The sequence below is a fragment of the Apiospora aurea genome, assembly GCF_038362705.1.
Source record: "Apiospora aurea strain CBS 24483 chromosome Unknown utg000003l_segment0_segment0, whole genome shotgun sequence".
NCBI lineage: Eukaryota > Fungi > Ascomycota > Sordariomycetes > Amphisphaeriales > Apiosporaceae > Apiospora > Apiospora aurea.
In genome coordinates, this window is record NW_027117390.1 from 3085181 (window position 1) to 3102459 (window position 17279).

Here is a 17279-nt window from a genome sequence, read left to right on the forward strand (position 1 = left end):
GTCACATGAGCTTCCACTGGGGTCGGATGGGCAATCAGTCGAAAAAGTGGTAGTAAGACACTGGAATGATAAGGAACTGGCATTGGCGCCATATGGATTTTGCTACTGGTTCAACTCTTTTGCTGCTGGACCACATGCGGTGGTTCCTACGCGATGCGGTCATCGTGTTTCCGGATAAGCGGTCCTGCAAGACCGAGCTTGTGAAGTGATGACGGGATTGGAGATGCAAGTGCTGGGGGATTTGGGACAGGGGATCACTGCGCACTAGTCCTGACTTCGCAGCCTAGGTTTCTTTCAGACCAAGCTGCCCGCCCGCCGCATCCTGTCAACAGCGATCCCTCGACGTTGCACGCCGTGGCACACATGGTACAGCACATGCTGCAGCGTCGTATCTCTGGTCTCCCGAGGCTCCGGTATCCGAAGTATATTAGGCATTCTAAAAGCCCAACGCCAATTAGATCAATGATGTTCTGCATGTCTCATTTCGGGTCTCGAGTCTTCAACGGAACAGCCCGAAACCTCGAAACCAGCCAGTCTGTTCCCAGCTCCCAACTAGCACCTCTTGGCGCTGCGGCAGACTAGACTCAAAGCCGCGAAGTCCCTCAGCTCACGGAGCAAACACCAATGCCTTCCGCTCCGCAAAATCCTTTCTAAGACAACATGAACGGGTGCCCCGCGCCAATCCTTGCGCCAAGACCTGGGGCATCATGGAGAAGAGTCCACGCATCCCGGGCGGCACGCAATTCACCGGACTGTGGGACGTGACGGTGGAACGATGTTCAATTTTAAGCCGGGGATCGCACCCTTCATCGGCAGCCTGGTCCGCCACCTGGGCAGGAGGCTTTCCTGGCGCGTCATGAGTCAGCAAGAGGCGTTGGCATGCGCATTTTCTGGAATCTCATCGGCACCAGCAAGGCGCAATTGTGGTTCCTCAATCGAGATGTTTCCGCTCATCTGGTTTGGCGACGAGGACCAGCTGGTCATTGCTGGAAGCTTGGCAGAAGCCGTTGGGTTCCGAGTCCCCAGCAGCTGGGTATATCGTGACCTGTTAGCACCTTGGCAGCAAACTCTCGATCCCGACATCCCAGGACGAGGGCTGTTGGTAATACGGCCGGAGACTCCGGATACCCAGGCGTGTGTAAGCAAGCACACCTTTCTGCGTGTCAATAGATCTATAAGTTGGAAATGGCGTCCGCGAAATCTATACCTTCTGTCAGCGAGTCAGTTCTGCCTTTGCCGAGTTGCCCCTATTATCACGATGTTCACGTGCACGCTTCTTCTGAGCAGCCTGGCCGCCCTTGCTCAGGGAGCCGCCCTCATCACCCGTTTCGACATCAACCAGTGCCTTGCATCCTCCGGCGTCCCCCACGACGTCAAGGGCTCGGACGACTGGAACGCCGACTCGGCCGCCTTCAACATCCGCGTCCCCTATACCCCCGTGGCCATTGCGGTGCCCAAGACCACAGGCCACATCAAGAAGGCCGTGTTGTGCGGCAAGAAGCTCGGCATCAAGGTCTCCGGCAGGTCAGGGGGCCACAGCTATGCCAACTACGGGCTCGGCGGTGACGACGCTCACCTTGTCATCGACCTATCCCGCATGCACGACGTGACATTTGATGACAAGACGAACGTTGCCACGGTGCAGGCTGGCTCAAGACTTGGACATATGGCGAGCGTTCTCTACGACAAGCATGGCCGGGCCGTTGCCCACGGTACTTGTCCCGGGTAAGTCACTGTCCATTTTGCTCTGCTGTGGGGTCTTCGCTGACGGTACCCCAAGCGTCGGCGTCTCTGGGCATGTTGGCCATGGCGGTTTCGGCTTCAGCTCCCACACTCACGGGCTCGCCCTCGACTTTGTTGTCGGCGTCACGGTGGTTCTTGCCAATGGCGATGTGGTCGAGGCCTCGGAGACCGAGAATCCAGATTTGTTTTGGGCGATCCGAGGAGCCGGGTCCAACTACGGCATCATTGCCTCGTGGCGGCTCAGGACCATCGAGGCCCCTACGACTCTGACGTACTTTGGTGTCTCTCTGGGATGGAACTACAGCACCGCCGCCGCGGGCCTCAATGCCCTTGAGCAGTATGCCAACCACGAGATGCCGCGCGAGCTAAACTTTCGTGTCTCGGACTACAACCGCGGTGCCCCGGGGATCGAGGGGCTTTACTACGGCACGGAGGAGCAGATGCGCGCCGCCATCGACCCGTTGCTCACCAAGGCCGCCCCTGAAGCCAGCTTCTCTCTGTCGAAAACCGTCAACTGGATCGAGGCCGTCACGTACTACGCCTTCAACGAAACCATTGACTGGACCTGGCCAAGTCCTGTAAGTTGATCCGACCTCGATCCCTCGCAGGTAACTAACCAACCCAACCTCGCAGCGCGAAAACTTCTACTCCAAGAGCCTGACCCTGAAAGGCCTCAACGGCACCTCGGCCCAAAACTTTGTCGACTACTGGTTCACCACGGCCAACAAGGTCGTGGACCGGAACTGGTGGTTCCAGCTCGACATGCACGGCGGGCAGCACTCGGCCATCTCTCAAGTATCCAACGCCGACACGGCGTACGCGCACCGCGACAAGCTTTTTATTATTCAATTCTACGACCGCGTCTCCAACGACGCCGTCTACCCGGCCGTCGGCTTTTCGCTGCTGGATGACTGGGCCGACGCCGTCACGGCGCCCCTGCCAACGTCGGATTGGGGCAAGTACATCAACTACGCCGACGCCAACCTGGACCAGGACACGGCGCAGAGGCTTTACTACGGCGTTAACCTGCCCAGGTTGCGGGAGCTCAAGGCCAAGTATGACCCGGAGGAGCGCTTTTGGTATCCACAGTCCATCCGACCGGTTTAGGTCAGGGTTCCTAGGATCCCAAAGCAGTCGTCGGTTTGAGAAGAGCCTTGATAACAGGCCTCGTGCATCATGTAGATATCACGAGATCAAATATATCCGAACAGAGGCTGAAGATGGTACTACGCAATAATCTAATGGCAAACAAGCTTTCCCCCATACCTCCAGCCAAAAACGGCATGATTGATGAAGAAGCAGCAAGGGCATGCCCGCGTTCACCTCCCGCCCATCCTACTTTCCCCTCCCTTTCTCCTCATGGTTGTGGTCGCAGAGGCGGCACCATCGCATCCAGGATCCACTGCCCCCGGCTCCGCAAGTTCGGATTGTGCGTAAACTTGATCCGCAACGCCTGCCGGACCTGGCGCCGCATACGCGCGTTGTCGTTGTTGACCCGATAGGCCTGGCGGACAAACTGGCGCGTCGTGTGGCCGCTTCCGTGTAGGCTGATGTCCACGGCCTGCTGCTCGCTGGACTCGCGCAGCGTCTGGAACAGCACCACGGCCAGGTTCGCAAACTGCGTCCCCAGCATACCCGTGAGGACCTCGCCCCGGTCAGGCGGGCGGAGCGGCGCCGGGTCGTCGAGGTGGTTCATTAGCCAGACCCCGAGAGCCACGCAGGCGACCTGGGAGAACTTGGGCTTCATGCGCCGGTGCGTCGTCGTTTGGACTGTGGCACATGGTCAGGAGACGAAACAAAACTGGCAGGTTCCGAGGGCTATGATGATGATGCGGAGCTGTAAGAAAGGAGAGACTCACGATTTCTCAAAGAGGTATAAGGCACAGCCACGAGGGGCCTATTCTGCAGATATCCAGGTGCGGCATTGGCCCACAATGTCTGAATGTCGGCCCATCTTGCCGCATGATTTTGGTGCCCCCAGGGGTCGTGCCACGAGATCTGGTTGTTCTGCGCAGAGTGTGAGTGTCCGAACAGTAAAGGGGCTATGGTCGCTTACCTCGCGATCCCAAACGCTCATCGAGTACACAATGTCGTCGTACCTGCCGCCAGCCGGTTTCTCATGGCGGTGGATGTAGCACCACAGCCGATACTTGTACCCGTTCGGGACCCAGCGAAACGGGAAGTTTATTACAGAAGGCCAAGGACTAATCTGTTCGCGATATAGTTGCGCGCTCAGTCGCGCTCTAGTGTCGCTCGTCGTGCCCGTCTTCGCTTGAGAATCTGTACTTGTCCAGTCGAACCCAGGACCGGGCGAAGACGGCACGTCGAGGCAGGATTTGGCACCGCGCCAATGAAAGTACGCCCACTGCGGCGCACAGTTAGCAATTAAAGTCGAGTGAGCCTCATAGGCATCGCCGACGTACCACTCGCTGCTCTCGTTCGGGAAAGCGCACGTTGTACGCGTTCAGGGCAATCGAGATACCGCTGTCCAGGAAATAGTTTTGGGTGATCACTGCCATTTTGGCCCCCCTCATGTTAGCAAGATGGCAAAACGAGAGTCCTCAGCCAATCACACTTACAGCGGCCATTGGCAGGCATCGCCAACAGAGTCTGGAGAAATAGCTGGATGTGAACACCCTGTACCTCGCTGGGATTGGCCTTCCTCGTCGTCCCGTTGCGGTTTTCTATCTCGTCAAAGGGCCATGGCGCCTCCTACAGTTCTCTGTCAGTCTATGGGCCATGGATGTGTTCAGATCATCTCTCTCTTCCACCCCCGGAGACACAAGATCGTGCTCACCCAGAAAGGAGCGCTGCCCGGGGTGTGAGGGCCCGTGTAATAGTTATAGACCCAATTTCGGGGCGCTTTGCGCGCCGGCCGGTTTTGGGCAGGATCCGCTGTTTGTTCCCATGGGCGTGTAACCATCTTGGCGGCGTTTGATCACTAGGCATACAGGGGAGGGATAAAAGAAGAGACTCGTAAGTCGTCTTGGTAGATTGATGTAAACTATCTGAACAATGGAGCGACTCTCCCGCAATCAGCAACCGTGAGCCTCGACACAAAGGGGTTAGCTAGGGGAACAAAGCTACACGTCCATCGTCAAAAGAACCACCAACAAAGATAGGCTTTTACGGCCTACCATGCCACCTTCTAAATAACAAGGGGATTTGCAGAGCCCATACAATTCGCGATATCGAGTCGAATCTCCGACGCCAATCCGAACCCGCTGGGCCTAAGCAACCCCTTGATGCTCTTCTCCCACGCCTCCTTGACCTTCCCCAACAGCCCCTCGACCGTCAAGACATCCACCGCCGTGCCCGCCAGCGCCTTGCCCACCCGCAGCGCCCGCTCGAACGCGTCCCGGGTGCCGCTCGCCTGTTCAAAATCGGGGCTGTGCGGCCCGTTGCCCTGCGGGCCCGGCACGATGGCGAACCCGGGGCTCAGGCTCGGCATGGCGTAGCTGACGTCGCCCTGGTCGGTGCTGGCCCCGCTGCGCCCTAGCATCTCGTCGAGGTCCTGGTCGGCGGGGATTGTTTGGTTTGAAGGCGAGGGCAGGAGCGCGTTAAAGTAGCGCGCGTACGAGGCGCCGAGCGGGCGGTTAGGCACGTGGTCAGCGTACGCCATCCCCCTCGCCATCTCCAGCCGCGCGCCCGTCGCCGTCGCGCCCGCCTCGAAGCAGTGGCGGACTTTTACTAGAAGCTCCTCGAGCCGCGCCTGCGTGTTGGCGCGCACGACGAAGTTGCCCGCCGCGTACGCGTGGATGATGTTGGGCCGCGCGCCGCCGTCGGTGATGTTGCCCTGGATCACGTCGCCGGGCATGGTCTGCTGGCGCAGGACCGACAGGCCGTTGTAGGCCGTGATAAGCGCGTCGAGCGCGTTGATGCCCAGCCAGGGACTCGCGGCCGCGTGCGCCTCCCGGCCAAAGTACTCGACGCGCAGCGCCGTGTAGGCCGAGGTTCGCGTCAGCGCGTGGTTGCGGGTGATGCCCGGGTGCGAGATGAGGTTGAGGTCGACTTTGTGGTCCTTATAGGCGCCGGCCTCGAGCAGTTTGATCTTGCCGCCTCCGCCTGGTGTGTGTTAGCGATACAGCCTGTCTGGATCTGAGAACTGACAAAACGAGATGTATGGCGATGCCCACCTTCTTCTGCCGGAGTGCCGAACAGCACCACCTTGCCGGCAAGTTTGTTGCTTCTCATGACCTCGGCTGTGGCTACCGCCCCTGACAATGCGGCAGTCGCGATGAGATTGTGTCCGCACGCATGGCCGATTCCTTCCAATGCATCTAGTTTCAGTCAGTGGATAGCTCCAGTAGCGCGATTGCGGCAGCGGCTTACCCATCTCGCAATTGAAAGACACCACGGGCCCCTTCTTCCCGCTGTCCCACACCGCCACCCAGGCCGTCTTCAAGCCGTAGGCAGACGGCGTCACTTTCCAGCCATCAATGCCTTTCATGAACGTCGTCAACGTATCGTGGGCAATAAACTCTTCGTAGCCCAGCTCCGGGTTGTCGTGGATCTTCTTATTGACCTCCCGCAGCCTTTCTGTGATGCGGTCGATGGCATCATTGAGCTCGGACAAGTAACGCGGGGCAGACTGCAGTGCGCTTGGCGCTGCGTCTTCGCGGGTGACCACGACGAAATCATCGACATCTAGTCGCATGGTGAATGTCCGCTGGCGGTTGGCCTTCTGATTACGAGAATGTAGTTGAAAGTCAAGTTGTTTAGCAATAAGATGCGATGTGTTGCCGATTCGTCAGCTTGTAGCTCGTGCCCTGTGGCGGGCAAGAGCCGGTAGTGTGGGGTAAAGACTACCCCGGGAGATTGCGCCCTTTCTTGGCGGCCGCCCCCGCCGTGCTGCGCCCCCGGCACTCCTTCGACTCTCCATGTTATCTTTCTCCAACTTTCGGGCAATGCCGACTATGGGTGCATGTGCAAGGAGGTGCATCGACGATTGAAAACGGCTGCCCGCCCTGTGTTGAAGCAATACCAAGTGTCGGTTGTGTTCGACTGGTGGCGTGCGAGGGATCAAGTGAACATCTAGAGAGAAGACATGAATTTGAACATAGAGTGCCACTGGAAAACAAGACCGGAAAATGCGGTCACGAACCCGTCAAGGCGTGGGATTCGAGATGTCTCAGGCCCGCGTCGCCGTTGTATATGTTCTTACCTCTTCAACAGATATCACTGCCTGCTCTCGGGCGGAGCTTGCAATGCTAATAGAATCAAGCGTCAGACCCAGCGGAGCCGGGATAATATAGCATTAGCTTCCGTTTTGCTAGTAACAGGCCAAAGAAGGGGCTTCTACAGTCGGGATCAGAAAGCAGGAGTTTGCCTTGAGAGGATGGTGTAGTAGCAGAGCTCGGTGCTAGTCTTCGAGACTTCCAGCCGTTAAGGTATGCATAATCTCATCTTGGGGGCTGTCCGGGAAGCTGGTATGCCTGAGTCGTGGGCCAGCTACCCTGCTGGGGGTCCTTCTAAACTCTGGCGTCTTTCATGCCGGCTGCCGCACGCCGTGTACCTTCGCCCAACATCAGTTCACTGCGCAGTAACGCGGGGGGCCCGACACTCCCTCGGTTCGTTTTCTTGCATTTCACATGCCTGCTACGCGTTCATCATCACCACATATAGGCACAACAGCGTGCCGGTCGTCCTGATTGAGCAAGGTCTCGAGGGTGCTTCGACTATACACGCCGAAAAGAGTAAGATTCTGCTGCCAGCGGTCCAGAAATGGGTGCCTCGTAACTTGGATTGTTGTCACTACAATCCTACCTTATTCATCGTACTCATCTACTGAAAACAGCACAAGACACCTTGGTGTCATCAATCATCGCCAAGTAGCCGCGCATCGATCTCCCAGCACTAACGGACTTGGCGCAGGGGCCAGCCATGAGCTGGACGTAGAAGGATGGCTCATCAAGGGGCTCGGCCTTGGCAGAAGGCAAACAGCCAGCAGCTGCCAGCAACTTTCAGATGACGTCTTGATCTTCCGGAACGGTGCATGTCAAGAGAAGCCATCGCCTTCGGGGATGGCGTATCCGAACGCCGGACACCAAATGGGTCTTCCAAATTGGCGATTTAGCATTCGCCGACACGTGCGACAACCCTTGAGCTTCCAGGATACTGTATCTAGGTAAGCGACAGGGACGATGTATTTTATGGGTAGGTCCCGTAAGTGCCCACAAGCGAAATGCCGTACCTGCGACATTTATGCATAGTAATACGACGGACGCCGAATTCGAAAGCCATTCATTGGATTATATACGTGTGTATATACCAGGTAGTCCTGCAGCATCCACCGGAGTGAGTGTTCCGTTGACTTCATTCTTGGCTGCGAAGGTCGAACCCCAGCTGACAATGAGAAAGAGGATAGGAAGAGAGTTCAACACTCGTCTCATTAGCAAGTTCTGGTAAGCCCCTACATGAGACAGTTCCGCCTCCAGCCCATAACTTTGGGCTTTCTCCGGGGCGGTATTCGGTACTATGTTACTGTTATCAAAGAGGATGCCAGTCGTGAGGTTTTGACAGGTCAAAGTGTGGTAGCACCTTGGGTGGATGCAGTACTCTAATTTGGTCAGCGAGAAAGGCAGTGAGTAATGTCTAAACGGAGAATCGTCAAGGAGGAGAGCCGTGATCTGTGTCATTAAGATGAATTAGTATGTGCAGTCGAGGACCCCTGTGTTGAATGACTGATGAGGATTAGTTGCTGCATGACTTGCGGATCAAGCCAAACATTGCTGCACATAAGGGCCACCGAAACATCAAATGCAGCAAAGCCTCACCGCCCTACATTGGCTTATGAATCCACTGGGAAGCCAAACCAATGTATGATTGTCCCACTGCCTCTTGTTTGGGAATGTATTGATTCGCCAGCTGGATTGCAAACAGGCCAAGTGTCATCTACTGCCAACGTTGAACGTTTGGGAAATTAGCCTGTTGCCTTCAGGGACCTGTTGTCAATTACTGGAGGCCCCGGTAATGACTCGAGAGGTGACCAAGAGGTGACTGTCTTGTCACCTGCACGCAGCAAGATATACGCATAACAGTCATGAGTCTCGACTTTTTACCACGGACGGGACAAAGTCCCACCATCACTCGGTTCTACAAATTCTCGATCAATCGCACCATCTTTTCTCACTTTCAATTCCCTTCAACCTCTTCCATTGATACTGGCCAGATCAGCACCAAAAACATACCACGCAGGCATTTGACACGCCAGCCTTCACCCTCCCAACTCAATCAAGTCGCCAGCACATGCCTACTTTCAGTGCACACCAAACTTCACTCATACCTACTTTTGCACCAACACCATTACATCCATCCCTGCCATCGAAACAGTCAGCCCACCACTAACCACAACCCACATCGACGTCAACTCTCATTTGCCAGACCTTGAGCGACAACTCGAAGTTCTTGGGGTCTGCTTCCAACAATGGAGCTGAGGCAAGACTGGCCAAGTTGCCTGAGCTGCCTATCGGGTAGGTCTTCCACACCTAGGCTACCTCGGCAGGAGAGCTGTCTACAGGTTCACGATACGATTCGAGCGCAAAGTCCTGTATACGGTAAGAAAACGGAGATGCGTAGTAATAAGAGGAGTGTTGCTCTAAATGAAGGAGGAGAGCCCGGTGACTCCCTAGGCCCTAGGCCCTCGGCCCTAGGCCCTGTAGCTACCCTGTAGCGGGCGTTGGGCCGGCCGCTCGGGGGCCTGGGCCTAGGCCCTATTCCACCGGCCGTTCTTCGTGAACGTATGCCCATTTGGCGTAGGGTAAGCGTCGCGCACGGGCCCGTTCCCGTAGGACGGCTTCACGTAGGACGGCGCGCGTCGATTGGCGCGCGCGCACGCCCCCCGGGGGGCCCACGTGGGGTTGGGGTTGGGGCGGCGTGGTCGAGCTGGTGTGGTTCTTTTTCTTCGGCTTGGTTCATTGGGAAAGAAAAAAAAAACAAAAAACAAAAACAAAACAACGACAACAAGAACAAAGCCAGAAAAAAAAAAAAAAAAAAAAAAACGACATGGCGACCCCGAATGGAGACAACAGTAACGACGACGACGACGACGACGACGACGACGGCGCGCAGGCGGCGGTCGCCTTCGACCGGCCCCGAGGGGTCGTGCTCTGCCTCTTGTGCGGCGTGGGCGTGGGCGCGGCGGCGGCGCACTTCCGCAACCGGCACCGGTTCACGGGCGCGCGGCTCCAGCGGGTGCTGGCGCGATGCGGGTCGGTCGAGGGCGGCGCGCGCGATCCCGCGACGGTCGCGCTCCCAGCGGACGGGGGCGCGGCGGTCGAAGGGCTCGCGCGGCTCGCCGGCTACGCGTGCGCGCGGGATGGGTGCGCGTACCGGACGGTAAACTACAACAACATGCGGCACCACGCCCGAAAGGCGCCGCACGCCGACGCGGCGGACGGGCGTACGAGTCCCGGCTGGACGCGGGTCACGCTGCAGTCGTATACGCCGGGGCGGCACGCGCGGTATTGGATTGTCGCCGCCGACGACGACGACGACGACGACGATAACGACGACGACGACGAAGAGAAACAGGACGGCGAAGGCAGCGGCGAACCGGGCGACGGCTGGGAGCAAATGCTCGCGGCGTACAGCACGCAGCTAGCCGCCGAGGAAGCGGCGCAACGCCGTGTCGCCGAAGCGCCCGCGGGACTCGACGGCGACTCGGTCTGGGTGCGCGAGATGGGCTGGGCGCGGCACCTAGCCGGGAAGGACCTCGTGGCGCTGTACGAGGCGAGCGCTGGCCCGGTTTCGCGGGCGGTTCGGGCGAAACTACGCGACCGCGGCGCGCGGGCGGAGCAGGCGCGGCTGGCGCGGCTCGCGGGCGCGTTCGACGGCGAGGTGGCGCGGTCGCTCGAGCGGGTGGCGTGGGTCCCGCACGAGACGCTTCGCTGGCTCGAGAGCATCGACCCGAGCAAGCCGGCGGGCCGGCCGTTCCGCGCGAAGGAACACGCCGACACGATGACCCGGTACCGGGGGTACTGGCAGCGTTATCTCTGCTACTGCGTGCGGGCGCACGGGCTCGGGCGCCAAGAGGCGGAGGCGCAGCGGGGGGTCCGATTCGCGGACCGGCAGTGGGACGCGTTGGCCGACGTCGTCGACGCGCTCGAGGAGGAAGAGGAGAAGGAGGAGGAAGACGACGCCGCCGACGGCGAAGGCCGGGACGCGCGGGGGCTGTTGGGCCGCGCCGTTTTCCAGTTCTGCGTTTACTCGCTTCAGCAGAAACTCGGGGGCCGGATTTTCGAGAGCCCGCTGCTGCACTTCGCCGCCGTACTCGGGATCGACGTCGAGCGGCGGGCGTGGCGGGCGGCGAAGAACTACACGAACCAGCTCGCGGGGCTGCTCTGGTGCGGGCGGGTGTTGCTGCTCGAGGCGGCGTTCGAAGGCCAGCCGGACGACGCCGAGGCGGTTGACGTCGACGCCGTCGAGCACTTTAAGCAGGAGCACCGGGCGTGGCTCGCGGACGGCTCGCACACGCCGGTCAGCACGATCGTGCGCTGGATGGCGTACGGGAAAGGGTTCCGCCGGCAGGAGGGCGGGACGTCGGCGGTGCGGTGGGAAACGGGGCCGGAGAAGGAGATCTTGTACTACTTCGGCCAGCGGATCCGGCTCGGGGCGTTCCGGCAGGGGGCGTGCGCCGTCGTCGACGAGGCCGAGGCGCTGTTGGGCGAGCTTTGCTTCGGCGGCTGGGGCGCGCTGGCGGCCTCGCTGGATCTCGCACGCGTCGTCGATACCGTGATGTTCGAAGGGGCCGGCCGGTCGTTTGCGACGCACGAGGCGAACCGCTGGCTGCGGCCGGGCCACGCGCGGCTGGCCGAGCTCGCGCGCGCGGCGTTGTGGGACGGCAAGCGACGGCGGTGGCGGAACGGACCGGTACGGGAGTGGCTCGGCCGGCTCCAGGCCTTCCGGCGCGCCCACCTCGTGAACACGCACGTTTGGGGCGGACAGCCCGGCCGCGGCCCGGAGATCATGACGCTGCGGCACGGCGATACGCAGCAGCTGCTCCGGAACGTCTTCGTACTCGACGGGGAAGTTATGCTCGTGACGGACCGCGATAAGAACAAGGCGATCCGGGGCATCGGCCGGAAGGTGGCGCGGTTTCTGCCGGCGCGCCTCGGCAAGATGATGGTCGCGTACGTCGTCTGGCTGCTCCCGTTCGAGCGGTTCGTGGAGACGCAACCCGGCGTGCAGGGGGGCGGCGCCGGCGCTCGCCCCGCTACTCTGGAGGGACGGGCGGGTGGGGGCGTGGCAGACGGCCGAGCTCAGCAAGCAGCTCGTGCGCGTGACGGGCCAGCACGTGGGGGTCGAGCTGTCGGTGGCCGATTACCGGCACGTGGCGATCGAGCTGGGGCGGACGGTCCGCGGGCTCGTCGTGCGGCAGCTCGAGGTCGATCTCGCCGGCGACGACGACCGGGGCGGCGACGGGGCGACGGTCGAGGACGCGGCCACGGGGGAGGCACGCAAAGGGGCGCGGTTCGAATCGGTATGGGATCTGCAGGCCACGCACGGCAGCGCGGTAGCGCGGCAGCACTACGCCGTCGACGTCCGGTTCCCGAACCAGCTCCAGCCGCAGATGGTAGCGAACTTCCGCGAAATCAGCCGGCTCTGGCACCGCTACCTCGAACACGGCAAGAACGGCGTCGATTTTCACGGCAAGAACGGCGTCGATTCTCACGGCGGCCACGGCGAGGAAGCCCCGAAAAAGCGACGTCGCAGCACGCACGAGCAAGCGGACGAAGATCCTATTACGGCCACGACGCCGGCGGCGAAGCGGTCCGAACCTACGCCCGACCCCGCGGCCGAACGGCGGCAACAAAAAGCCGACGGCGCGCTTAAAAACGCTACTAGGCAACGGGGCGCGTTGGCGGTCGGCGGAGCAGGAAGACGCGGCTCGTCGGGTGCTAGCGCTAAAAGGAAACGCCGTGTTAATCGTTGTGCTCCCTACCGGTGCGGGCAAGAGCGTACTATTTTTGTTGCCGGCGGTACCCGCTATGCACGCGGGGGTAAGTCTCGTCGTCGTCCCGTTTACCGCGCTGATTAACGACCTCGTGCGGCGCGCAACGGACGCCGGGCTAGACTGCTTACATTGGCAGCCGGCCGAGGTCGAAGGGCGCGACGAACAAGCCCGGGTCGCGCGGCTCGTCGTCGTAAGCGCCGACGTCGCGACGAGCAGCGAGTTTCTCGCGTACGCGGACAGCTTACGCGCGAGGCGGCTGCTTCGGCGTATTTTCGTCGACGAGTGCCATACCGTGCTGATGGACGCCGCGTACCGGCCGCGGCTCGAAGAGCTCCGGGAGCTCCACCGGTTCGACTGCCCCGTGGTGCTGCTCACGGCGACGCTGCCGGTGCGGCTCGAACGCGCGTTCCGGCAGGCGATGCTAGCTGAGGAGGCCGCGATCGTACGGGCGCCGACGACGAAGCGGAACATCCGATACCGCGTTACGACGGTTACGCCGGGCCCGACGGCGGTCGAGGACGAGGTAGTACGTACCGTGATCCGGCTACAGCGCCGCTGGCGGGACGACGAAAAGGGGGTGATATACTGCCGAACCCAGCAAGCGTGTGAGGCGTTAGCGGACAAGGTCGGCTGCGCGTTTTACCACAGCGGCGTGGACGAGGCAACGCGGCAGGCGCGGCTCGAGGCGTGGATACAAAGGAAGGCCGACAACCACTGGATCGCGGCTACGACAGGGCTAGGGACGGGGGTCGACGTCCAGGGGATCGTGGCGGTGGTACACGCGGGGCTACCGTACGGGCTAGTCGACTTCGCGCAGCAAACGGGCCGGGGCGGGCGGCGGGAGGGCGAGACGGTCGATTCGGTCGTCGTTTGGGACGGGCGGGCGGCGTGGCAAGCCCCGCAGAGCAGCGACGTCGAGCAGCTCAACCGGCAGGCGATGACGTGGTTCGTACAGAGCGTTGACTGCCGGCGGGTAGGGCTGGGGACGTTTCTCGACGGGCAGGGCCTAGACTGCGCGGGGGTTCGAGGAGACGCGTGCGACCGTTGCGAACGTCAAGGACAGGGTCCGGGTCAGGGCCCGGGCCTAAGTCTAAGTGAGGGCCGGCTCCAGCGGTGGTACCGGCAGAAGTACGAGGCCGACCGGGTATTACAACGTTGGCTAGACGAGGTACGGGGAGGGAAATGCCCGGTCTGTTTTATAAAGTGGCAACAACGAGGACGGCCGGCCGAGCTTAAAAAAAATCTCGCACGCATTTACGTCGTGCCGTACGATCCCGGCGGCCGCGTATAGCGCGTGGCGAGAGAAGCTGCGATTCGGCGAGTATAGCTGCTGTTACCGCTGTGGGCTACCGCAGGCGTGGTGTACAGGAGCGGAGGGCGAAGGGGTGGCCGGGGGCGGGTGTCCGTGGATCGACACGGTGCTCCCGGTAGCGATGCTCGTCGGGACGAGCCAGTCGCTACAGAGGCTGGTACGAGAAGCGTTCGATATAGACGCGAGCGACGAAGCGTATACCGGGTGGCTTTGCCGAACGCGGCGGGTAGACGGGGTAGTTGCTACGAACGCTTTCGCGACGTGGCGAGCGATTATATTGTCGTGTTTTTAGCCTTTATTTTTCGAGTTTTATTTTTTTCTTAGCCCGGTTCGATGAATTGCTTTCGTATTAACCTTGTGTACTCGTTGTTGAGAGCGAAATCTAGAGCTTTTATGTCGTTGATGTTAGCTTTTTTGCGGTCTTAATCCTGGTCCTAGCCGTGGTGGTCCTGGTGGTCCTGGTGGTCCTGGTCCTGGTTGTTCCAGGGTAGGTACAGGGTAGCTCCAAGGTAGGTACAGGGTAGCTACAGGGTAGCTATAAGGTAGCTTTAGTATTTTATGGTGGTCCTAATTGTGTTAATTTAATTCTTAGATAAACATAAGTGGTGTCATTCTGTCCGGAGTTGTCTGTTCCACGGACTCGGGCTATAAGCTCGTTGATGTTAGCCGTCGTGGTCTCGGCCGTGGTGGTCCTGGTGGTGGTGGTCCTGGTGGTGGTGGTCCTAATTGTTCCAAGGTAGCTCTAGGGTAGCTATAGGGTAGCTCTGATATTTTATAGTAGTCCTGGTCCTAGTAGTCCTAGTTATATAAAATCTACGATTTTTATGCCGTTGCTCCGTTTAACGTTCGCTCGAGGGCGATATCCTTTCTAACGATGGATCTTGGAATACGGGTTTGAGTCGGCCTTTGGGTTTAAAACGGCGCGGTGGTCCTGGCCGTGGTGGTCCTGGTTGTTCCAGGGTAGGTACAGGGTAGCTACAGGGTAGCTTAAATCTTTTATGGTGGTCTTATTCTTAATGGTTCTAGTTGAGTTTCTTTTTTATCTTAGCCCGGTTCGATGTATTCTTCTCGTATCGACTTTGTTAACTCGTTGTCGAGAGTGAAATCTACGGCTTTCATGTTGTTGATGTTGGCCTTTTTGCGGTCCTGGTCCTGGTGGTGATGGTGGTCCTGGTCCTGGTGGTCCTGGTCCTGGTGGTCCTGGTGGTGTTAGTCCTGGTGGTCCTGGTGGTGGTGGTTTTAGTTGCTCTAGGGTAGCTACAGGGTAACTAAAGGGTAGCTACAAGGTAGCTTTAATATTTTATGGTGGTCCTAATTGTGTTAATTTCATTTTTAGATAAACATGAGTGGTGTCATTCTGTCCGGAGTTGTCTGTTCCACGGACTCGGGCTGTAAGCTCGTTGATGTTGGCCGTGGTGGTCTCGGCCGTGGTGGTCCTGGTGGTGGTGGTCCTGGTGGTGGTGGTCTTAGTCGTGGTAGTCCTAGTCGTGGTAGTCCTGGCCGTGGTGGTTTTGGCCGTGGTGGCCCTAATTATTTTAGGGTAACTATATAAGAAGCTCGACTATGTCTAGATATCCTATGAGGGAAGCGAGCATTAAAGGAGTTGCTCCGTTCGACGTTCGTGACTCGAGTAACTCTTGTTCTCTTTACCGGTAAAAGAAGGGTAGTGCGGCGTGCGGGAGATTTCAAAGTAGTTACAGGGTAGTTACAGGGTAATTACAGGGTAGCTTTAGTTTTTTATGGTGGTCTTAATTGTGTTAATTTAATTCTTAGACAAACATGAGTGGTGTCATTCTGTCCGGAGTTGTCTGTTCCACGGACTCGGGCTGTAAGCTCGTTAATGTTGGCCGTGGTGGTCCTGGTCGTGGTGGTCCTGGTCGTGGTGGTCCTAGTCGTGGTAGTCCTGGCCGTGGTAGTCTTAGCCGTGGTGGCCCTAATTATTTTAAGGTAGCTATATAAAAAGCTCGACTATGTCCAAATATCCCATGAGGGAAGCGAACATTAAAGGAGTTGCTCCGTTCGACGTTCGTGACTCGAGTAACTCTTGTTCTCTTTACCGGTAAAAGAAGGGTAGTGCGGCGTGCGGGAGATTTCAAAGTAGTTACAGGGTAGTTACAGGGTAATTACAGGGTAGCTTTAGTTTTTTATGGTGGTCTTAATTGTGTTAATTTAATTTTTAGACAAACATGAGTGGTGTCATTCTGTCCGGAGTTGTCTGTTCCACGGACTCGGGCTGTAAGCTCGTTAATGTTGGCCTTTTTGTAGTCCTGGTGCTGGTGGTCCTGGCCTTGGTGGCCCTGGCCGTGGTGGTCCTGGCCGTGGTGGTCCTGGCCGTGGTGGTCCTGGCTGTAAATGGAGAATAAACGTCGGCTAAAGTTACGAAACTAAATAATATATCTAAAACTCGGTTAGCATTGCATTCTTGTAATCCAGGTACCTAAGTGTGGTGATATGTGGATGTTAAGGTGGATAGTAGATAGACGGGCATTAGTGGTAATGGGAAGAAGTGGCGATAAAAACGAACTATAAGAACTAACTTACCTCTCAATAATGTAAAACGCAGTGGGTGTTACGAGTGGAGTATCGAATGGGATAGAAAGGGCGTGGTGATCGTGGTGGTGGTGGTCCTGGTGGTGGTAGTCTTGGCCGTGGTGGTTTTAGTTGCTCTAGGGTAGCTACAGGGTAGCTACAAAGTAGCTTTAGTATTTTATAGTGGTCCTAATTGTGTTAATTTAATTCTTAGACAAATATGAGTGGTGTCATTCTGTCCGGAGTTGTCTGTTCCGCGGACTCGTGTTGTAAGCTCGTGGATGTTGACCTTTTTGTAGTCCTGGCCGTGGTGGTCCTGGCCGTGGTGGCCTTGGCCGTAGTGGCCTTGGCCGTGGTTGTTTTAGTTGCTCCAGGGTAGCTACAGGGTAGCTACAGGGTAGCTACAGGGTAGCTCTAGTATTTTATAGTGGTCCTGGTAGTGGTAGTCCTGGTGGTGGAAACGAACCATGAGAACTAACTTACCTCTCAATAATATAAAACGCAATGGGTATTGCGAGTGGAGTATTAAATAGGACAGAAAAGGCGTGGTGATCGTGGTGCCAATTGCGTAAGGAGCGGATTAATAGCCCTAGCCGTGGTGGTCTTAATCGCTTTAGTGTAGCTATAGGGTAGCTATATAGTAGTTTAAGTATGTTATGGTGGTCTTAATTGTGTTAATTTAATTCTTAAATAAACATAAGTGGTGTTATTCTGTCCGGAGTTGTCTGTTCCACGGACTCG

The 17279-nt window shown here is 58.2% G+C and overlaps 5 protein-coding genes across 5 annotated transcripts; 3 read left to right on the plus strand and 2 right to left on the minus strand.

Moving 5' to 3' along the window:
- Positions 1-1258: 1258 nt before the first annotated feature.
- Positions 1259-2850, plus strand: PG986_004824 (uncharacterized protein; the record flags this gene model as incomplete). The annotated part of the gene is made up of 3 exons (XM_066841046.1): positions 1259-1725; positions 1781-2321; positions 2377-2850. The coding sequence occupies 3 exons, from the start codon at positions 1259-1261 to the stop codon at positions 2848-2850; spliced, it is 1482 nt and encodes a 493-aa protein (XP_066703673.1).
- Positions 2851-3100: 250 nt separating this feature from the next.
- PG986_004825 (uncharacterized protein) lies at positions 3101-4262 on the minus strand (the record flags this gene model as incomplete). The annotated part of the gene is made up of 4 exons (XM_066841047.1): positions 3101-3513; positions 3603-3750; positions 3800-4108; positions 4167-4262. The coding sequence occupies 4 exons, from the start codon at positions 4260-4262 to the stop codon at positions 3101-3103; spliced, it is 966 nt and encodes a 321-aa protein (XP_066703674.1).
- A 629-nt stretch (positions 4263-4891) lies between these two features.
- PG986_004826 (uncharacterized protein) lies at positions 4892-6400 on the minus strand (the record flags this gene model as incomplete). The annotated part of the gene is made up of 3 exons (XM_066841048.1): positions 4892-5808; positions 5880-6023; positions 6076-6400. 3 exons carry the CDS (start codon positions 6398-6400, stop codon positions 4892-4894), a joined length of 1386 nt encoding a protein of 461 aa, XP_066703675.1.
- Positions 6401-9747: 3347 nt separating this feature from the next.
- On the plus strand, positions 9748-15266 carry PG986_004827 (uncharacterized protein; the record flags this gene model as incomplete). Its single annotated transcript, XM_066841049.1, has 5 exons — positions 9748-11873; positions 11932-12687; positions 12749-13865; positions 14053-14166; positions 15108-15266. The coding sequence occupies 5 exons, from the start codon at positions 9748-9750 to the stop codon at positions 15264-15266; spliced, it is 4272 nt and encodes a 1423-aa protein (XP_066703676.1).
- Positions 15267-15351: 85 nt separating this feature from the next.
- PG986_004828 (uncharacterized protein) lies at positions 15352-16383 on the plus strand (the record flags this gene model as incomplete). Its single annotated transcript, XM_066841050.1, has 4 exons — positions 15352-15549; positions 15783-15956; positions 16190-16212; positions 16275-16383. The coding sequence occupies 4 exons, from the start codon at positions 15352-15354 to the stop codon at positions 16381-16383; spliced, it is 504 nt and encodes a 167-aa protein (XP_066703677.1).
- Positions 16384-17279: the final 896 nt, after the last annotated feature.